Below are 22,995 nucleotides of genomic sequence, written 5' to 3' on the forward strand. Positions count from 1 at the left end.
GCGGTAATCGATATCAAGTTTCCAATCACGATCAGTGCTTTGGTACAAATACTAGAAGCAAACAAAAGATAGCTTAGTTGACGCACCAGCTTGACTTGTTAGAGCAAGCTTTCTTCATTCTTCTGAGGATCTGTTTCCAATTCATTCAGGTATGTCACGTAAAAGTATCACAAAATATTACTATAATATTTCTTTTCTCGAACAGCACCTCTAACATATCTCTTGGATTCTTTTGCACATATTGTCAGAGGGTAATAACGTTTGCAGTTGAAATTTTCTCTGAGAGGAAGATCTCAAGGAGAATTGAAAACATCAGAGGACGTCAAGCACCATCATTGATGGCATAAATCAAGAATCGATCATATGAACAAATGACAACTGAAAACAGGCTGTTAAAAGCCGGTATTCAGTACTGCCAAATTCTTTAGAGGTTAATTCAAAGTGCTTACAGTGCTGACAAGAAATGAAAACGAGGTTTTAGCGACAAAGGGCAAACCTATACTCAACAATTAAAACATCCAGATTTCCCGACTCGACATGTTCGATGGCTTCCCTCTCACATTCCCACACATTTGCAAGAGGAAATAACCTCAGGGTGAAACAAACGTGATGACTGTCTCGATTAGCTGATGATGATGCTGCGAGAAGTCAATCGTCTTTCAACAGTCAAACCAGAGCGTTGATGTTCTTGGTGTGAATATTGGGTTACCGTTTTTTGTATGCCGGAATCTCGATTAATTAAACAAACCTCCTGAAACGAAGTGGTTAGCCCACTTTCAGTAAAAATTTTTGACAGAACTTCGAAACAACGAAATCCTTCGACACTTTTTAATGCAGATTTCCCGATAGTCTAGAATTAATTTTTCATTGAGCTTGTTGTGTCTTCCAGAATTGCCTCTGGGATTCTGGAAATTATCATGTATTAGTGTATTTTTGATGAATGGTCTTTCATTTCAGTCAATCATGGATTTAGGACTGTAAGCGGATTTTAAAAACCTTATTTCACTTAATTATTTTTCGTTCGACTACAGGCAATCATTCAATTTCGTAACCGGAGAGATTATTAGGCATATTTGGTGGTGATTTTTCTTTTATCGTAACAGCGCCAGCGTTTCTTTGTCCTGGTGGACTGAAAAGCGGGCATAGACTTGAGTATATCGATAAGTGAAAAATTTGCATTAAATTTACTCTACATACATGCAAAGGTTTTAGCCAAAAACTTATTCTGTATAACTTAAATTAACGATAATATATATTAAACACATATACTGACATTCAATTTAGCCATAGACTTGAACGCGTGACTTCCTCGAGATTCATTATGAGCTCAGCACGCAGACGGTTTGCGATCAAAACAAGAAGGAAACTTATCTTTGTCCCTCTCAGCGTACCATACCACATTGATTGCATGCTTGTCACACTAGTGACAAAAGGAAACGAAGACTCTGAAAACGAGAAAGTTGTCACACATAAGAAGTGCGCATGCGTCATTTTCTTAAAGCACAGCGCAAGCCTTGCCTTGACATTTTCACAGTATATATCGGACGGTTTCTACTGATGCAAAATGAGCAATTGTTACGACCGCTTCGGATAAGTACTGACGTTTTTAAATGCGGAAAGAGTTCTTGTTTGTTTTGTTTAATTTCTTTCTGGTCGTTATAATATATAATAACTTTTGCCTTCAAAATCATGGAGCCAGTGTGCTTTTCCATCAAACTGGTTTCTTAAAAGCTACGCGATCATGAACTTACGACCATATTTAAGGCCATAGGCTTCGCGGGGTACGGGTCTAATTGTTAAATAGACTTCGGTGTACTGTACTGACTGAAGCGCGCGTCAACGCTCTGTCGGTGGGCTCGCGTGTCAATATTCTCACCAGGGAAGTCTCAACACCTTACATACAGAAGTGTCAATGATGAAATGGTATATGAAATGAATCATATGACACAAAAGTGTGTCAAAAATTATATTTACAGCCGGACAATTTCACAATTTCGCCGCCCTGAGATGGTGCAAATATGCTCCAAATCAAACCCCTAGAATTCATCTGGTTGAAGGACCTCGCAATCAGTTAGATTTGTTTAAGAAAAAGTGCTCTATTTGAGGCTCGTTGATAATTGAGCTCAACGAAATTTATAAGCGTATCCGGTTTTACCTAAAATAGTGAATACTGAGACGAAACATTTACGGCGCAGTTCACATATTCCAAATACTTAAAAGTTTTCCATGACTGGAAATTTTGAAAATGTTCGGTTTATTAATGATTTAGAAACATGTCTAGTTCATTCACCCCATAATGACCAATGAGTGAATGATTGCTTGAACCGCCGTAGAGCAAGAATGTCGCTTTGTTCACCAAGATCCCCGGCTCAAAAGGTAAGAGGTGAATTAGTGTCGTCGTGTTAACAATCATAAGCGATTTTAATTCGACAAGGATAAAGTCCCCCTTTTTTTGCAAAGATATATTCATTTCTCGAAAAGTGACTGCTACTCCGCAACAAACGTTTCTCGATACATACTGGGATGATAGTGGTTCGTGACAAAAGACATGAAACAAAAATGATCGAGTTACAAATCAAAATACATCGGGATTTAAAAAACGCAGAAAGGAAGGACATAGATATAAAAAACAGTTGCAGATGTCTTAATCAAAGGATTAGGAATTTTTAGCGTTGGTTTATTAAAAAGGCGCCTAAAAGGGAAGAGCATTTCATAAGAATGGCTTCGATTATGTGTGAATCATAAATTTACCTAATTCAACACTAAATTTATTCAGTCTTTATCTGAATGTGTGCAAAACACTAACACTTCCAAAAAAGGCATAATTCAGCTTTCATTGATCGATGCGGATACGAGATCAAGTGAGCTATGATCCTCGCAGTTATAAACGCAATTGCTAAAATTGCGTTCATAACTGCGAGGATCATAGCCCCGGGGGGGGGGGGGGGGTACTCGATACATCCCTTGGTGGGGAGGTGCGGCGCGGCCCCTCGTACCCTGACCCTGTTTAAGACAAATATCACTGATTTTCCTACCCATTTTAAGACAGAATTCCGATTTTTGATACCCTGTTTAGGCCGCACGTCCCCATTAAGCCCTTATAAGGGAGTACCCCCCCCCCCCCCCCGGGATCATAGCTCACTTGAGTATGAAAATTCTGTGAAACTTAAAGCACATTAAATTTAGTCCTCTCAGAAAATTAACAGGAAGCTTTTTACCTGAAAATTTTATCTTCCACCAGTTATTTTTATAGGAGATTTGATGAAATGACGGCTAGGGAATTTTAAAAATAATCACCCTTAGAACGCATACGGTTATTATAACTGATCTTGACTCCTAGTAGCTTCACGTAAAAAAAGCAAGATCTTGTTGAAAGAAAAGGCAAATTTCAACTTGTAAAATTTACTTTTCACTTTTCAAAATGCTTTTTGTAAAGCAAATAAGTTATTTGTTCTCATCATGACTCGTAAAAGTTTTCTCTCGACTCCCCATCCACCCAGAAATGCAACGATGCACAACCTCGCACTCCTAGATAGAGCGCCGAGGAAATTTCGCTTTAGTGTACGAGTGAGATCTCGTGGTGGGGGATGACCTCAGAAAGCATGATTGGCAAAGTCATCTTTATGACTCCTTGACCTTATTGGTTCTCTGCTGTTCTCTGGGAGTTGTTTTCCCCTCTCAGCGAAAACCGACAATTTTTACTCGTTTGATGAGACGTGCACGATAACAGCACAAAGCAAGCGTTTAAGTGCATTTGTTTGCCTTAGTCCACAAATCAACAACGTGAAATCATCAAATTTCAGGTTTTGACGACAATGTGACCATACAACAGGAAATCCTTCACTTCAGAACCGTTCCTATAAATCCAGTTTATGATAGATCGCGCCTGTTGTTCAAGGTCAACAAGATCAAATAATCGCGAAATACTTACGCGGATGGTGTTAAGGTATATTTTGAAGTGACGTTGTATCTGACGTTGCTGTAGACTTGCCACAGGTCGGCTGCGAAAGAGAGCGAGCACTAGTGAGCGAAAGCGAGGGGCGAAGTCCCGCGAGACGGGCTTTGAGAAAGTCTAACGTTGCCGTTGTATTTTCTAAAACTCCTTCCCCGTTTAAGATCGACGACGGCTCGGTCGATTAATTAATACATCACCTCAAAATATAACTTTGCGCCATCATACGTTTTTCGCGATTAGTTCATCTCGTTTAGCGCCATACAATAAATTGGTACGAGCGGTTTCAGACTGATGGCGCTTTCCATTTGATTGAACTGATCGGCCAGACCAGGTATTTTGAAGGACTAACTCTACAACGCCTTCAAATTAACACTCTTCGAGGATGATATACTCTCCTCCGGAAGAATGCGATGGATTATCATGCAAGTGTTCCTTCAAATTGTTGCATTTTCTTTGCAAATTGATGGGTGTGGCCGGCCAGTTCTGACAAACGAAAAGCGCCCTCAAACTGAACGATTCACATTTGTACACTCGCGTTGTCCTCAAAACCTCAAATTTGGTGATTGCACGTCGTTGTTTAATAAAAAAATTCCAACTGACATTTAATTTGGACAAATAAGATGAAACACGTGGCCAGAAATAATATTTCCAGTAAGTAGCTTGCCAAAAAAATTTCCCGCGAAATGTTATAAATGTTATAAATGCAAATGAGTTAATTCGCAGAAGAAAAGAAATACGTTCGGAATGCGTGCCGCACGTGCAACACGATTATTTTGCCTTTTTTAACCAATAACATTGTTGTCTTATGGCGTTCTCGTTGACGACGATCGCGTCGTAAAAAAGTCCCTTTTTTGCAGCGAAGCCGCCATATAAATGAGATAGAGCAAAGGCGCCCGCAAACGAAGTTTTCTCGGCGCGTAAACGAGGAAACATTTGCTGAGAAAGCAAAATGTTTTTGAACAAATTCAGAAACATTTTTCCTCCCGCAACAAATGTTTCCTTGGGCCGCAAACAAACGGGAAAATATTTGTTTCCGCAACAATGTTCCTCTTTTGTGGGCGCCGTAAAGACGGCAGTAAGGTAGGATAACCCTAGTGCTAGGGGTACCCCCTAGCACTCACACATTTCTTCTCTTTTTCAACGATCTGTTTACAAGGCAGCTAGGGTTACCGTCTGGCGCTAGGGTAATCTTAGCTGCCTTGTAAACGCTCTGCTAGGGACAACTCGCCTACGCGGGACAACTTTTTAGCGAATTCCATTGTGTTTGCAATGCTGGCGGTTACCAAGCACGTAAAGTTGTCCCGGGTGGTAGGGTAACCCTACCTGTGAAATTTTGCTTGTAAACCCGGGCTATCTTTGACCCTCCTGCTAGGGTAACCCTAGCAGTAGGGGTAGGCTAGGGTTTACCCTACCTGCTTGTGAACAGGGCCTTAACCAATGTCATTCTACCTGTCCATGGCTGCTAATTGACCGGGTGAAATGATTGTGCGCATGCGTGATGTGTTGGTTAGCGTGTGTCACCTTGCTTTTATTATTGTTGTAAACAGGGCCTCAAAGAGGAATCGTGCTGCACGTGTGGCATGCATTTTAGCACATATTGTCGCGGAACGATGTGAAATCGCCAAATTTGAGGTATCAACGACAGACAACGTGGGCACACAAATGTGAACATTTTATTCTCTATTTTTACTCTGAAACCGCTCGTACCCAATTTATTTTTAAGATACACGTACTTCTCCCACATAATCATTGCACGCCATGAACGACATGGTATAATCGCTGAAGACTAACGGTACTTTGAGGTGATGACGTAGTCCCTATTGGCACGTGATACCCCGATTGCAGGCTACAATAAAAATTATCCTACGAGTCAGTGCATAAATTTCACGTCTGACCTAACGTTAAAAAATGCGGAGAGATTTTTGCCGTGGTTTTGCCGCGATTGGGTTGCTTAAGACACATGTTTCCATTTAATATGAGAGCTGCAGGAATGTGGAAGGTAAAAAACGTGGACCGCTTTATCTCGATATCAGTAACATAAACCGGATTCAAGTTCATCACCTGATGTGGTTTCACTCGCGAATGCATCTGACTCTTGCAAGCAATTCCTTGTGGGCTATGCAAATTGTGTGACTAATTCACAAACCTTAGGAGACAAAATCCAAATTATGCTTCGTTGCATAACAATAGTACATTTCTATTTTTGAACAACGTTATATCCACACAGGGCTCTTTCGTTAGGTGATTTTCTTGAAGATTAATTTTGATTTATTATCTTTGGCCCTCCGGCGGAAGTTCCGGCACTGACAGTTGATCTCATCACCTTAAGTGTGGTGAGGCGAGATTGACTCTCTGAAGTGGAACTGACAAGCTGCGTTTCTTCCATTTCTTCCTTTGTTTTTGCAGCATTCAAGGGGTTAGAACTGATAATTTTTCATCTGAACGAAGTCTACACGACATCAAAGCCGAGCGACAAGACCCTTCCATGCAGTTGCAAGAGATGGCGTACGGTTTGATCCTAGGAATATGTGCAGTTGTGTTGGTCATGTGTGTTATCGCTGCCATAATGAGTGAAAACATCCGAAACACTGTGATAGCTTCGGTGGCCTACAAGAGAGCTTTCGCGCTGCACATGAATATTTTCAGCCATCTTTATAACAAAGCTCTTCGAAAACGCAAAGAGGAGTTATTTGCTCTTATGAAGAAGAACTTGCAAACCGTCAAAGGAGAGAAGCTTATTTTAGAGATTGGAGCAGGAACTGGAGCGAACTTTGAATTTTTACCAGAAGGCAGTTTTCTGATTGCGCTTGATCCTAATGCACATATGGAGCCCTACCTTGAGGAAAACGTGAAAAAGTTTTCACATGTTCACCTCAATAAATTTGTTTGCGGCCCTGCAGAAAACATGCATGTGATCCCCGATGACTCCGTAGAAGCCGTTGTCTGTACCTTGACACTGTGCTCGGTTGAAGATTTAAGAGCCACTTTGGCCGAAATTACAAGAGTTATCAAACCGGTGAGTCGTGAATCAACCTTAAAATGCTTTCTTTGCGTGACCTAAGACACGTGAAAATGTCATAATTTCCGAGTTGTTGATTTGTATTGTTGGCTTCCAATAAGGAATTCGAACTTTCTTGTCATTAATTTTTCCGTTCAATTTAGGACGTTTCTCAGAAGCGTTCCTTGCCAGCTAGGTATTTTAATTTATTCAGAAGAAACAATTCAATGAGAATCCAAAAGAAATTACCATGCATATGACCTAAAAATTAAATTTGTGCAAATTAAAAAAAAAAACGGTATTGGAGAGAAATTGCCCGGGTTAGTGGGAGGTACTCCCAGAAAAATTGGGTCCCCTATTTCAGACCAAAATCTGCAATTTTCCCTACCCTATTTCAGACCTGACCAAAAATTTGATACCCTATTTCAGACCTATTTTTAGACCTATTTCAGCTGTTACACGGTTGGCTTAATAATTTGAGAATTGCTTTGTTGATATGATGAAGAAGAAGCTGCTTCTAAAAAAAATTCCAATTCAAGACTTGAGTGAACAAAGCATACCCTATTTCAGACCAAAATGGTCAAAGTCGTTACCATATTTCTGACCAAAACGGCAAAAAACATACCCTTTTGGGGCCGCATATACCAATATAGCCGATATGAGAGAGTATCCCACCCCCCCCCCCCCTCCGGGAGAAATCATGAGAAGGACAAAACACAATGCTTCAGGTATGGTAGAACTTATTGACAGAGTTTTCAAACATTCGTGTTGGCAAGTCAGGATCAAAAACAACATGGAGAACGCTGTTTGTGACTTGGAACATCATTCAGTTGGACCCAAAAACAGTATGATTTCAAGATATGGTGGTTATCTGTCGCATTTCTATGGTTTATCACATAGGAATATTTCGGTTGCGTGCGGACAACTATTCAGTCAGTATTGTTATACTAAAAGCGCGAGTTCCGTAAAGCGATAATTGTCGATGGGTGTGGTAATGTTATTTTTCCTTTAAAGTAAACAACCTATATTGTGCTGCATTTTTTATGAACTAAACTGGTTTCAGCCGATGATTAGTCTATTTACAATAACAAGCGTTTTCCTGGGGGAAACATGCAATACTCTCGATGATTTGGCCATTGTTCGCTCTGCCAGAGCGTCGGAAATCGTGCATGTTCCCCCTCGGAAACGCTTGCTACGATCAACTTGAGTGAATTATATTATTCTATACATCCGTCGCTTAGCGTTCCGGCCAAAACCGGCTTGTCTGATATATTCTTCTGTGAGTTTGTCGATGAAAATTTTATCCGGCCATTGCAGAGCTAGTATTGAATATGCTGGTAAACAGGAATCTTAAGGCGTCAAAAACAACTTGAAACCGGAAAAAAGTTTCTTTGAAAAAGGGAGCAAAAGATCTCGTCCAAAAAAACCGGAGTGTTTGTTTGTTTGTATTGTTTGTATTCTTCGAAAACTATTTAGAAATTTTCCTCTTTTAGAACTATGAATGGCTTTATTATGACAGTCTTCTGGCACACACAGGTTTACGCTGCAATATCATTTCCGTTTGTCTTTGCTTTCTTTTTATAAACAAAAGTCTGTCTGATTGATCAAACACAGCACGATATTACAGTGCGACGCGCTTTAGCGTGGCCACCTAACAATTTTTTTAACAAATTGTCTGCCAATCAGGGTGTGTGAATTTGATTGACAGTCACGCGGCCTCCGTAAGTTGAACACCGTTGCATGGGTAGTTGAGTTGACGTATTTACACGTAATTGTCAAATGTGAAAGGTTGTTGGGTGCCCGTGGCCAAGGTAAGGCGCGTTGCACTGTAAAAGTTTCGAATTCTCTAAGACGATGCTTTAATTCTGCTGGCTATCAACTAAAAAGCGAACTTCTTTTTTTTTCTTTTTTCCTTAGGGTGGTCATTTCTATTTCTTGGAGCACGTAGCAGGTGGGAGAGAGTTTATACTGAGCTATTGTGTTTTTTCCCTTGCATTTTGGCAGCAAAGCAACCTGTTTTCTTAATATGGAAAACGTCAAATTAATGTACTTTCAGTGTTGATTTAATATCGCCTTTTAAAAAGCTGAAACTCTATCATTGCAATGCTCGGTTTATAAGGAAAGCTTGATTCGAGAACCCAGTCATGAAGGAAGACAGGAGCTCATCAAGCTCCTGAGGAGGGGGGTGACCTGTCAGTGGTCTCACTTCGGAACTTCCGGCATCTCTGAAGCTGGTGTCAAAATGAGGCAGACACGTACCCACTCCTCCCTCTGTCATTTCTCCAAGTTTGGAGAAAGTCAAAATAGACTCTGAATTCCACCGAAGATAACATATTCTGGAATGAGGATCAACTGTATAATCTCCAGATTCTTACTTGAAAAGGAAGAAACATCTTTAAGATTTTGTCTGGAAACGATGGTGACAACTTCCCTTTTATCCCGATAACAGCAAGATTATCCCAGGGGTGAATAAGGCTAATCGAACGCCCCCTTAAAGAAAGTTTCCCACCGATATTTTTCTTAATTTAGCCGTTTTTAATTCATTCACGTCCAATGTAGAGCAGAGCGGATCTTGTTCATTTTTAGTCAAGGTCACCAGATAGCCGAAGCTGAGGCGCTTCGAGAGCCGGATAACTTTAGAGCTCTTGACACACCCGTCTGATCATATAAGGTTTTTTTTCATCAGCAAAATTACATCCTGAAGTCTGACTTGGAATCATCATGAAATGATTACAATACGGCAAAGTTGTATTCAGGTTTCTTAAGCCGTCCGAAATCCTGAGTTTTAATCCTCTGCTAAAAATGAAAGCTTTCCAGCTCTGCTTATTCTGCTGGCTTGCTTGTTAACGGTGCTCATTTCTCTTAAAGGGGCACCTAACCTGATAGGAAGAAACGTGGGCTCAAATTTTCTAATTTTCGAACTCAGACTTTCGAGGAACACTAAGATTTTGGACTTTTTTCTGAACAGATTTTCTTGATATTTCGGAAAAGTAGTGCTGAGTCTGAAGAGTGCACCGCATTGAAGAACGCTAGAATGTTACTGACCTTAGTAAAGACTCAACTGTGGTATTGGAAATAACGTCCCATAAAATTTTCTGGGCGAAAAGGAGGCGACTGTGTAATGCAGTTTTTGATCCTACCCATCACCATTTCTAGAACTTTCAGACGAGACAAAAAAGCCACCTTGGAATTTCTACAGTCGAGAGGTTCCCCTAACAGAAACAGAAAAATATTTTGTATGGGCTTAGAACTTAGACTGGTTTCCAGCACTTGGCTAAGTAGCCTGACTTCTGGCTGTTATACACAGTTGTGGTCTCATTCACACAGAAAAGCCCTTCAAGCTAATCCTGCCAAGCCGACCACATGCTGGAAAGGTCGGACCACAACACCGGGAACACTGTCCCCTACTCTTTTCGAATAGTGTGTGGCATCTTAAACGTCCCACAGAGTTAATGAACAAGGGCTGTGAGACGGGACTTCCGGCTTATCGTCCTTATCCGAGAAGACTTGAAAGTCTAACCATTTGCAGATGTAGTTACAAAGGCAGCACTTTCTCCTCAGTTATTTAAAGACCCTGAGTGTTGGTCCGGCCGGAGTTGAACTCACGACCTCCCGCGTGACAGCCCGGTGTTCAACTAACTAAGCCACCGGTGCAGCTGCAAACTCCCAAAACGAGCTTTTAAAGCATTGTGGAGATCATTTTGGGTAATTCTGACATCCGGTCGTTTCGCCCCCGATTCTCATTCGATTGCTGCGGAATAGGCAACTGAGTGTCGGAATTAGTAAATGGCTTTTTTTCATTTCTTGTTTCTGCCCAACTGTGCAAAACAAAACTTGTAGTTTTGATATTATAGTAATTTCAGGTAAAAGTGCCGGCATCTCATAATATCTTTTAATTATTTTGATGTCGATTATGTGTTAAATATTGCGAAGACGGACGGCTTTGTGCTTTTGCAGAATGAAAAATATTGATAAAATGCTATTTGTGAGATGAAAAAGCACTGGATAGTTTTGGACTTCCTTCAGAGATCAGACAGAAAAGACTTTGGACAATAACATAAGTGAAGAGATTCCGCCACGTCGGAAGGTTTATGAACTACTTGTCCCAAGGATTATACCCTTAAATCTTAAGCTTCCCCCTTTTTGTGAATATGAAACTACGCAGATTAAGCGATTAACAAATGTGTCGAAAATGTGATTGGGGATGCCAAAGTGAAGACAGTTCTGCATGTTCCCACTTTTTCGCTTGTTTAAGCGGTGTAAAGAAAAAAACGTTTCCAGTATGCAATGAAAAATCACAATCCGATTTTTAGGTATTTTCAGCCCTACTTTGATATATTAAAAGGCTTTACGTGCATGTATTAAGAAACGACCAAGCAAGGTCAAATCGTTAGACGCCTCAAGGACTTAAAACGTTTAGTCTTGGAAAGTCTTAACTGTCTCAGCACTTGACACATTACAGTCGTCAAGCTTGGATGTGAATTGATCCTTTCTAAGTGGGTCAAATTCATGAATAACAAGATTTTTTGGACTTAAAATAAGTCTAAGAAAGATGGTTTCGAAATATATAGATAATCTTTTTGCGCTTTTTGTAACCTTTGGACCGGCGTTGTTCCAAATAAGTTGCTAAGCAACCCTACATGTAAATCTGCTTCGAGGTGGTTCTCGCTCCAATGGACGGACTGGATATCCTGGATATCTAGCGCGAGAAACGTCAAGACGCGCTTTTCGAAAATCTTCCGCGAAAAGAGTCAAAACATTATCAAACAAAAGCTTGTGAAACGATTTTGCACAAGCTTTGAAGTGGTCTCGCGTTTGTGAAATATTTTTGTACTAGTTCCATATCATTGACCTCTGTGTGATCGACTTGAGTACTTCGCTGGGCCTTTATTTGGAAAGTTGCTGATTGTTTAGCTTGATCTGCATGAGCAAATGAGTGATTATAAAGTTTACTTGTGAGAAACTATATATGAAAGACACATTTGAACGACACATAAGAGTATATCCACAGCTTATGCGAGCATTAGGACGAACTCAATTGGTGGAGCACTTCACCGGTATATAGCTTCTTAACTTTGATTACTCTTAACATGACGTTCAGAAGCTGAATGATCTGTAAGCTTGACCAAGTTCAAATGATTTTCGTCTGGCCAAAGCCGCCTCAGTGCCAATATAGCACGCTGAAAGAAAGCTCCGGAAAAGTCTAACCTCTCAGTGGTGCAAATATCCGACTTTGTTGTCTGTTAAGTGATATTAAAACGCTATGATGGTAATCTGAGCAATTTTAATTACGGTTTCGCGAAAGGTTAGTTTTCACTAGCAACACAAACATAATCTCAACATAATGAGCAACATTCACAGACGTATTAGCTCGGCGTTACTATTGAAGTGTTTTTGATGATCCGAACGCGTACCCTTATGCTTGCGTCGCTAAGACCAGGTTTTAATTTCGCGGCTCAATAATTTACGACCACCATGAGGCGCGGTGGCCTCACGGTTAAGTGCGCTTGACTGTGTTGTGTTCTTGGGCAAGACACTTTACTCTCACGGTGCCTGTCTTCACCCAGTTGTATAAATGGGTACCGGCGAATTTAATGCCGGAGGTAACCATGCGATGAACTTGCTTCCCATCCAGGGGGGAGTAGACTGTGGTCGACTGTGTCTCGACTGAGGTCGACTAACTAACTAGAAATACTCCTAGACGCTTGATGCTACAGAAACCGGGATAAGCTCCGGCCTAATGGGACACTCGGCTCGTAAGCAGACTGTACCTTTTTTAACTACAAGACTGAGAATAACAGAATTTTTCAAGACAACACCCCTCGGTTTCTCTTAGTGATTACTTTCACTGAAATCTGATTGTGCGCAGTTTCCGTAAATGTTACACGTAACAGAAATAAAGTACAATTATTATTTGGGCCATTTCTGAGTTGCTGTTTGTCTAAGTTTCGAAGTGAGTCTTGGTGCTCAACTATTCTTGGTTTCACTCACGTGATCAACAGCCATGTTTTTCAAGACGTTAGCATAATAATAGCTTTCAATTTCCGGAGGATTGGATCGCGACACCAACATGGCCGCCATTTCATTGTTTGGGGACACCAACAAGGCGGCCGTGACGTCATGTGAAATCCAAGAATTGAAAGGGAAATGAGTTTGATTTGCATAAGAATACGCAACTGATTTCCATTTGAATGGTTGTGCACCTGGACTCTCTTTGAAACTGAGGCATGAAGCAACTCGGAAATACATATTTAGGCAAGCCTAAAAGCGGAGTTCCTCGATTATTACTTATATTTTTTCAGATATTTTATAACTAGTCTACTTACCGTGATACGACCAGTCCGGCCTACGCATTATTATAAATCAGTCTATTTCCCCGTGCTCTTTATTGCTCTTTTCGCCATTTATTCGACCCGTTCGCTCGTGCTTGCTCCATCTTCCGCTGCAGCCTGCTCGTCACTTCTCGTTGTTTGTCGCTAACATATCGTCTTTTCTCGTGCTTTTACGTTGAGCATCGCTTACTCGTTGCCAGCAGACTGTTTTATTTTTCTCTCGTTTTCTTTTCTTTCCTCGTTGTACGGCATATTAAAACGTACTTCACTTACTTTTTGGTTGTCTTCAAAATTTCAATGCAGTACGCTGCCCATGCAACCTCCCGCGACCAAAAAACAGGGGTGCCAGCAGTGCGACATTTCGCGTACTCGCTTACGTGAAAGGTTGAACGCGATACGGAGAGACCGCGGTACGATGTCGTCATAACCAAAATCAAAATTTCTCGCAACGCTGGGTTACTATATTTTCGTAACCATGCAGCTATCACTCGTTTTTCTACAATTTGAGTGGTCAAGTCGGCCTAGAACTGTTGATCACCGATAGGTGTTGTATGGGCGGATGTTTTTCAATATTTTTTTGCATGTTTTACGTTTTCTTTACCAAACGGCTCGGTTGAACATTTATTACTGACTCAAAGTTAGTTGAGAAAATAGGCCGGGGATGTTATTTTTTTCAAAGCTGCTCTTTCATTATTGAAACCAATTTTTGTAATTCTTTTCTTTTCCCCAGATGAATCAGGAACCTGGAGGAACACATTTCAACACAAGTTAGAGAATCTATGGAAATACTTTGGGGATGGCTGCTCGTGTACTTGTCAGACCTGGACCTTTCTGGACAATGCAGGTTTTTCTCAAGTGCACTACGAAAAGTTCCTCATGAGTGGTCTCAGGGTGATATGCTATCTGATGAGACCTCACATTGTGGGATATGCTGTCAAATAATATGTGCATTTCAGCAATTTTATTGTTACTATTTTCTCCCTTAATGACCACGACACTCTTTGTCGGCGGCAAGGGACGGTCTTCTAGTATATGGGACTATGAAATCTTGACGAACACTGGGGGTTTGGACGCGGTGAACGCAGTGAACACTTCTTCAACATGGCAAAGCCATGACAACAACGACCATAGCTAACATAAACTGTAGCAGATTTTTGGACCATATACGGCTTAAATTCTGAAAGAAAACTTAAAGCTGGTCCAAAATGTTTTTAATTCTGTCGCGCTCTATCTCGGGTTTTTTCGTGTGACAGGTGCGCGCTAAACCATCCTCCAGAATTCCTAACATTCAGAATTTCAACTGAAAGAGAGGAGTTTTTGTTTAGTGATATACTTTTCCGTGGGGTGTCGTCACAGTTTGAGAAGCGCGACCAGGCCAAATGAGCGACTGTCATTTTGAAGAGTGTTGCCTTTAGCCTTGCACAAAACCTTTCGGAGTGAACTGGACGAAATCGCTTTTTCCATTTAAACTGAAATAGCGACAGAATATACCTGTAATGTTTTACAAAAAGCGAATACGAGTTTTGGGAACTCTCATTAGAAATGACGCTTCGCTGTTTGTTTTCAGCATCAGTAATATTTGAGTTAAATCTTGATCAATTATTTCTTTTCCTGCGTGTTGTTGTGAAGATGTTTTCGTGGATAAGACGTCTTTTTGGTCACAGGGGAGCTTAAAGGCTGGTTCACACGAAGGACGCAAACGCAAGCCCAAGTAAGTTCACACGTCGAACGCAAACGCAAGCACGTTGAAATACGCACGCGCAATTGCGTATCGCAAGACGGCGGACGAAGTTACCCCTAGAGGCATGGAACGAGTATTTTTCACCTTGCGTTTGCGGTTGCGTTACACCTGTTCACATGTAAGAAATACAAACGCAAGGCCAAACAAATGGAAAATTTTCCATTTCTTGCGTCGATGCTTGCGTTTGCGTTATGGTAGTTCACACATGTATTATCTTGCCCTTTCGCTCGCGTCGCTCGTGTGAACCAGACGACGGCGGCAACGAGAACGTTTCCTAAAAACAATATTATTTCCCGTTATTGCAACATCAACATTCCAGGAATAAAATTGGCATGAACGGTGTGAAGGTTTGGAGAGAGAATCGAAATTTTATCCTCAAGTGCTCGCATCCTCCACATAAGCTCAAATTTGGTTATTTCAAGTCGTTGTGAGGACGAGAACTTCTAAGAAATGTACCCCGCTCGTGCGGGGCGTGCAAAGCCTTTGTTTTTCGTCGTTAAACCTAATGTTTTGTGGCTTTCTTTTTGCCCTTCGTTGAACTACTTGCTCAAGGTCCCTAATGAATTCTCTCGGAACAAAGTGATATAACAACAACGATAAAGAAAATGCACCTTACAAATTATACATGTAGCAGGTATATGGAAATAAGAAATTTTCATTAGATACTTCCTAACTTAAGAAACTGGCATTACGTTGAAATTAACCGGGTCGCCGTTAATGATCAGAGTATGGAAGATATCGCGTGCGTGTAACAGACGAATCCGCGAGGACTGAGTTTGCCACCCACGCTTGACATCTCGAGTTTTCCATTATTTTACCGGCTATTTCCGAAACGGAGAACGTTTTTTTACTTAGTGTCACGGGTGAACCGTATTTACTCGTGGGCCATTAAAAAAGTTTTATTTGCGGAGAAGGTGGGGGTGGTTGGTCACTCTCAAGCCGTTTAACTTTGCTGGGAGCTTATGCAGGTAGAATGTCATACACCTTTTGTTTCGCCTGACTTTAGATGGTGCGATTAAAACGGACCTCATATTGAACCATTCTAGCCAGAATGTAAGGGGTTAACAAAGTAGAAAATTGCTCAGACTAGTAGCAGCGGAAAGGATTGGCAAATTGTTGCAAAGTGAATCACGAACTCAATCTTCCCCATCAACCACTGCGCATGTATAGAAAAGGGACTGGATACGATTCTTTCCGGCTTCCAGGCCTTTTCGCCCTCTTACAACTTAGTTTAAGGTCCATTCGTGTAATTTACTTTTAAAAATCTTCTCTAAAAGGTAAGCAAGAGACAACAGCATTTTCAGTTAATATACTATGAAGGTAAAGATGTATTAAAAAAATCATTATATAAGAATAGTTACCGAGTGTTACAAGGTTGCAAAAGAAAATATATGAGTACGGGGTAAAAATTAAAAAGTATTTTAAGTTTGGTATATCATAAGCATATGCTACTATTCAACTTAATGACAAGGTTGGCACTGTTTGAGACCGTACTAAATAATTTCATTACTTTTTCAAAACAAATCTGACTACGAAGATATAGACCTACTCCTTTAGAAACATGTAATTTTAATATAGATTGCCTTCCTCGAACGAAATGCTGTATTTTATTTTCACGTTCCCCGTAAGGATATATCGGATCATACAATTGTCATTGGTACATTTAAATTGTTAAAATAAATCTTATATAACGACCATCAGTTGTTCATGATTGTGAGGTTGGTGCTTTCTTCCGGGGGAGGTTGGAGACAACTGAACTGGATAACTCAAATAAAATAATAGATTAGCATTACTGACAGAGGGTGATTCAACGAAGTTTGATTCACACTTCCTTGCTGCAGCATTCACCGCATGCCGAGTTAGAGTCGGACATTATGCCCTTATTATCTTGGGTCTCAATAAGAAAACACCACCAGGAATCATATGTAACTGCAATTTTCTGTCAGCAATCACCGTGAACTCCCGAACGACCTCGGACGGGAAAAGGTTTCGCGGGCATGGAGGGTCTGGGGCGCATCTCCGTGGGCCCTGGGACCTATTTCTCGAAAGTCTCCCAAAACGTTTTGGCCACGAAATACCATTTCTGAAACTATACCATCCGCTTGTTTTAAAAAGCTTGTCTTTTATTATGATTTTAGGGTAACCACAAGGAAAAAATGGTTAACGAGATAGATACTCTAATTAACAAGATGAAAAATTAAATTTCTAACTGAAGTTAAGCTTAGTCTGCTTTCCTTTCCTTTTCTCCTAGATCCTTCTGCCTTCTAAATATTTGAAAGCACGAAGAATGATGTTTACATGTTGCTGTTGTATGTCATAATCATTTATTTCTTTTACAGTATAGAGTCTGGCTTGCTGCGATTAGATTTTGGCTATTTGCAAGCCAGCCTAATAATAACTTGAACTGTTTGCTGTAAATAAATAAAACTTGAAACTATAAGTCGCTACATGGCCATGCTCCTAATTATCTTAGCTCCCTTTTCACTCAAAGAAATCTCTCTTATAATTTAAGGGACAATGAGAACAAACTGGGTATTCCACTACCCCACACTAACTTCCTTAACAGTTTTAGGTACACTGGTGCGGTCATCTGGAATAACCTTCCCCTGGAACTGCGGCAAGCGGAAACTATCAATAGCTTTGGAAGGGGCTGTCACAATTTTTTTGCTTGACCATTTATACACGGCATTCTTGTAAAGCAGGTTTATTAATTTCTTCGGGGTGGGGATAATTTATACATATTTAACATTTTAGCTTTATTTTACAAGGAATTTGATACTTTTAGATAGATATATATAGCTTGTAGTGTTCTTATGCCTGATGAATTCACCGTGTCTAAATAAAGTTCTTACTTACTTACTTACTTACTTACTTACTTACTTACTTACTTACTTACTTACTTACTTACTTACTTACTTACTTACTTACTTACTTACTTACTTACTTACTTACTTACTTACTTACTTACTTACTTACTTACTTACTTACTTACTTACTTACTTACTTACTTACTTACTTACTTACTTACTTACTTACTTACTTACTTACTTAGTTACTTACTTACTTACTTACTTACTTACTTACTTACTTACTTACTTACTTACTTACTTACTTACTTACTTACTTACTTACTTACTTACTTACTTACTTACTTACTTACTTACTTACTTACTTACTTACTTACTTACTTACTTACTTACTTACTTACTTACTTACTTACTTACTTACTTACTTACTTACTTACTGACTTACTTACTTACTTACTTACTTACTTACTTACTTACTTACTTACTTACTTACTTACTTACTTACTTACTTACTTACTTACTTACTTACTTACTTACTTACTTACTTACTTACTTACTTACTTACTTACTTACTTACTTACTTACTTACTTACTTACTTACTTACTTACTTACTTACTTACTTACTTACTTACTTACTTACTTACTTACTTACTTACTTACTTACTTACTTACTTACTTACTTACTTACTTACTTACTTACTTACTTACTTACTTACTTACTTACTTACTTACTTACTTACTTACTTACTTACTTACTTACTTACTTACTTACTTGAAAACAAAGTGATGACTCAAAACCTCTCCTTAAGATACGGAGAAAATTATGACACCCGAAAATGTCGGGACTCAGTTTCAGTTTCAGTTTCAGTGTATTTACTTGGAAATGCTATGTTGCTTTACACCAAGGTATGAAAAAATATAAATAAATAAATAAATAAATAAAAGAAAAAATAAGTTACAAACAGAAAATTAATCCCAACTTTAGCTTCGAAACTAGGTGCCTAAAGGCATTGACAGATGAGGTGCTTGCTACAAAGGCAGGCAGACTATTCCATTCGGGTATGGTTCTTGGAAAAAAATATAGTTTATAAGTGTCTGTGCGGGGAGCACATTTCAAGCTGATTGATGTTTTTTTGGGTGTACGGGTCCCACACACTGGAAGCATATGATAACGTAGGTCGAACTAGTGAAAGATAAGCGCGGGCTTTGACTTCTTTTGAGCAACTGTACAAGTTTCGTCTGATAAGGTTAAGAGTGCGCGTTGCCGTCTTTGTAATGAAATTCACGTGATGGTTCCATTTGAGATCTTTAGAGAGCTGCACACCGAGATAAGGATGGGTTTCGCGCACCTTAAGTCTAGTACCATACAGGAAGTAGTCTTGGTGTATGGTAGAGACCGCCTTCTTGTTGGTGATACGCAGCACGCAGCACTTCGATGGATTGAAGTCAAGTTTCCATATAGTGGACCAGAGAGCTAGCTTATCCAGATCACGTTGAAGACAACGCGATGACTCCTCGGATGTAAGGTGCAGATATAGGGGACAGTCGTCGGCAAAAAGTCTTAATTTACCAGAGATGCCATCGGGAATGTCATTTATGAAAAGAAGGAATAACAGGGGCCCTATCACTGACCCCTGTGGAACACCCGAGGTAACGGAACAACAAGAAGACTGCTGACCATCGATTACAACAGATTGTGTTCTGTTCGCTATGAAGTCCTTCAACCAGTGGAACACTTGGCCGTCAATCGCGTAGTGTTGAAGCTTGATAAATAAACGCGAGTGGGAAACAGAATCGAAGGCCTTGGAAAAATCCAAAAGGATGAGATCCGTTTGCAACTTTTTATCTAAGGCGCGGGCCTTCGAGAAACGGGCGGGGGCCTTCGAGAGCTTATGAAACTGGAACGGGCGCGGGCCTTCGAGAAACGGGACCCTGGAACTAAACAAAGCAATTCGAGAAACTCCAGGTTGTGATCCCTGGAGTTTAGAGATGGAATTGACGTGCAATTTGTTCCTTGAAGATAAAAGGCTTTCACCGACACTTTTAATTAGGGGCCAAATAAAGCTTTGAGACATCAATCGAAGAATAAAATGAAGTCTTTTTCAAGGTAGAGGGCACAAGTTTCTGAGCAAATGATTTTCTTTCCACCAAGAAATGACCTAGCAAATACGGAGGTGAAGAATCAGCCAAAATGACAGCAAATTCGAACTCGCAATTAGCTCAAATTGCATGGCGGATTTTTGGTACACGCTCCCTGGATGATGAGGAGATTCAAGAGATAAACACGGACATCGGCAATTTAAGGCCGGGACACACTACGCGATAAGTCGCTGCGACCCGTCGCGGGAACAAGTCTCCAGAACAATTCGCCTCACGAGTACGGTTAAGTTTGTAAAAATCATTGTCGCTGTGGCAGAATTTTGACGCTGCGATCAGCTGCACGAATTCAAGCCAGTTTGAATTTGTGCGACTGATTGCAGCGACAAAATTAGCGAAAGCAGCGTTGCCGCACCGTGTGTTCACTTCCGGAAACAAGTCGCTGCGACAAAATATAAATGAACCAACGAGAGAGCGTCATATGGTCCGCCATATTGAATTAGAAAACTAGTTTACATACCCCCCTCATACGGGATCACTGCGTGTGCATCGAACAGGCGTCGTGTCGCAGCGGCTTCTTTTGCAAGTAGCACACACAGAGCGACTTATCGCAGAGACCTGTCGCTGCGACTTGTCGCCTGGTCTGTCTCGGCCTTTAAGGTTGAACGGGTAAAAAAACTTCATAAGCTTGATGACATTACAATTAGCTACATCAATCTATTGTAAAACAAGTTAATAAATTTGCATGTAATATGATAAAATCAGAATGTATTAGTATATAACTGTCATGTACATCATGTATTAGAAAAAAAATAATGGACCTCTCTAATTACTTCGTTTTGAACTTATAAAAAACATTACAGTGTAAGCGTATTGAGTAATTTTAATTGATGGATTACAAAATTTTTATTTTCGTTGTCATGGAAACAACACACGTCTTGGAGACAAAAATGGACTTTTAAATTTTAAAGTTAATTTTCCAAAGTACGCATGCGAAGATAAATAAGTTTAAGTTTCGCGCCATTCGTTGATTTATAAAAACTTTTAAATGCGATTCTCGTATTTTAAACAACAACACTTGGCAAGCCAATCACCTCGCGATAACACAGCCCTAGTCCTTGCCAAATTTGCTTTTCCGAAAAATGCCATACTATTCAACAAACAGGTTTATCCACAGGTAACTCAGACTCTCTACTTGTGAAAATGTAGGGTTTTCAAGGGGAATACAGGACACATATGGTGCGAAAATAAAGTCTGGAAATTTGAAAGAAATTGCGAATGAAGATCGATAAAACTTACCACATGGCTTTTGGTAGTTGTTCTTAATACTCCGGGGGGCTCACACCCTGGTTAGTTTGAAAACGACGGTTAAACTTGGGGCGACTGGTGACGAGTAAATCACGACTTGCCATTGGCCAGGAACAGAGTTTACTAGCTGGAGGGCCTTTAGTGGTTTCAGGGTTTCGGGCATTTCCTATTCCACGAGCCGGCTGTGTTTACTTACCGATTGGATTCGGTTTTCGTAGAAAAAATCGTGCTGGATTTGGGTCGATTGGGCCAAGATGAGAGTGTCAGCTTCCTACCTTTCCGTTTTCCTTGTATAGAAGGTGAAGTGGACCTTATTTGTATGAAACTTCATGTGAGTATTCAGGACAACTACCAAAAGCTATGTAGTAAGTTTTATCGATTTTCAAGCGCAATTTCTTACAAATTTCTAGACTTGATTTTCGTTCCATATGTGTCCTGTATTTCCCCATCCCCAACCCTACATCTTCACTGATAGAGAGCCTGGGTTACCTGTGGTTTGCATCGCATTCAAGAGTCACGTGAATTAGCATTACCCTTGCTAATGGCGCGGGGGAATTTTTAGCCACGTGCATTCCGCGCACCATCATTTCAATCTCGCATGTGTCCTCGGTCTGTGTGAAAATTCAAACCGCAGTTACCTCGAAAAAAAATGTAATTTTCTTGTTGAACTTTTCCATTGATTTCAAATTTCGAACTCGCCCCTTATTTTTCGTTCACTCGCCAGGTAAATCTCAAGCTAAGGGATTCGGTCAAAAACGGCTAAAATGACATTAATCATTCAGCATACTTGGTAACCTTGGTTACAACTCGATCTGGACTTATCGATCTACGGCGACGATGACACTAGATTTCACGACGTCACGCGTCACTAAAATAGTAACTGAGTAAAACAACGGCTCTGCAGGTTCATTTTGAAGTTTTCCACGTTTCTTTCCCGTTCTCTGCAAATCTGAAAAGAGATGTGACCAAACCTCAAGTTCGATGCAAAACAGAGAAATTTACCATTGTTTGTAGCTGAAAGGCAGGAAAATGAGCCAAAATCAAACAGGTTTTTTGGTACAACGCATCTTCAGCCTCCCGTTTTCCTACCGTTTGCCGTAAACTCGAGTCTGCATCTCTTCAACTATAAGTACACGACGGTACATTTTGATTCCCTCTTATTTCAAACCCCGTTCCTTCAAATTTAGTTCATGAATAGTTAGGCTAGCTTTCCTACGTTTGATAAACTCTTAAAAAGCCCAAAAACAATTGAAAAACGAAAACTTGCAACTTTCGGCGTTTCAACGTTTTCGTCAGCGCCGTATATCTCAAAGTCCCCATATCAAATCGACGAAAACAAGACCTATACAGAAATTTAAAGCGATGTGCTATCGAAAGAGGACAATTTCTTTCACCTTGACCCCAAGTTTTCGTTGTTTTCTGTGACTTAGGATAAGCCATACCATACCTAGAGCGCATTTTTAGCTCGAAATTCGGCCGTAATTTCGCAAAGCGGCAAACCGCGCACTTAAAAGTCTTCTGAGATGTCCTTTCTGAGCTCTTAAATTACAAAATACTTAATTTTACACTTCGTTTTGAATTATGAAGTGATCTTCCTTTCTGCAAAAAATATTGTACATCTTTCCTGAATGCAAAACAATACCTGCACATTGCAGCATATACTACGGCATTTTTTTCGGAAAAGCTAAGGTCGGATTATTTAGGATAATCAGCGATCAAAAATCGTCTCCCCAAGTACCATCTACTATATCCTTAT

General features: G+C 40.2%; 1 protein-coding gene across 9 annotated transcripts in view; it reads left to right on the forward strand.

The window, feature by feature from the left end:
• Nucleotides 1-16,723, forward strand: part of LOC137999722 (thiol S-methyltransferase TMT1A-like) — a 37,692-nt gene extending 20,969 nt beyond the window's left edge. For 4 of the 9 annotated variants that reach the window (XM_068845586.1, XM_068845585.1, XM_068845589.1 and 1 more), the window contains 3 exons: nucleotides 6,362-6,971; nucleotides 8,871-8,904; nucleotides 14,016-16,723. In XM_068845586.1, the coding sequence (XP_068701687.1) occupies nucleotides 6,362-6,971; nucleotides 8,871-8,904; nucleotides 14,016-14,227 (856 nt within the window). In that variant the 3' untranslated portion in view covers nucleotides 14,228-16,723. Of the gene's footprint in view, nucleotides 150-2,218; nucleotides 2,384-5,502; nucleotides 5,588-5,821; nucleotides 5,955-6,361; nucleotides 6,972-8,870; nucleotides 8,905-14,015 lie in introns of those variants that run through there. The other 5 variants (XM_068845591.1, XM_068845588.1, XM_068845587.1 and 2 more) reach the window with 5 other exon arrangements.
• The last annotated feature ends 6,272 nt before the right edge of the window (nucleotides 16,724-22,995 follow it).

This window comes from Montipora foliosa, chromosome 4 (assembly GCF_036669935.1).
Source record: "Montipora foliosa isolate CH-2021 chromosome 4, ASM3666993v2, whole genome shotgun sequence".
Taxonomy (NCBI): domain Eukaryota; kingdom Metazoa; phylum Cnidaria; class Anthozoa; order Scleractinia; family Acroporidae; genus Montipora; species Montipora foliosa.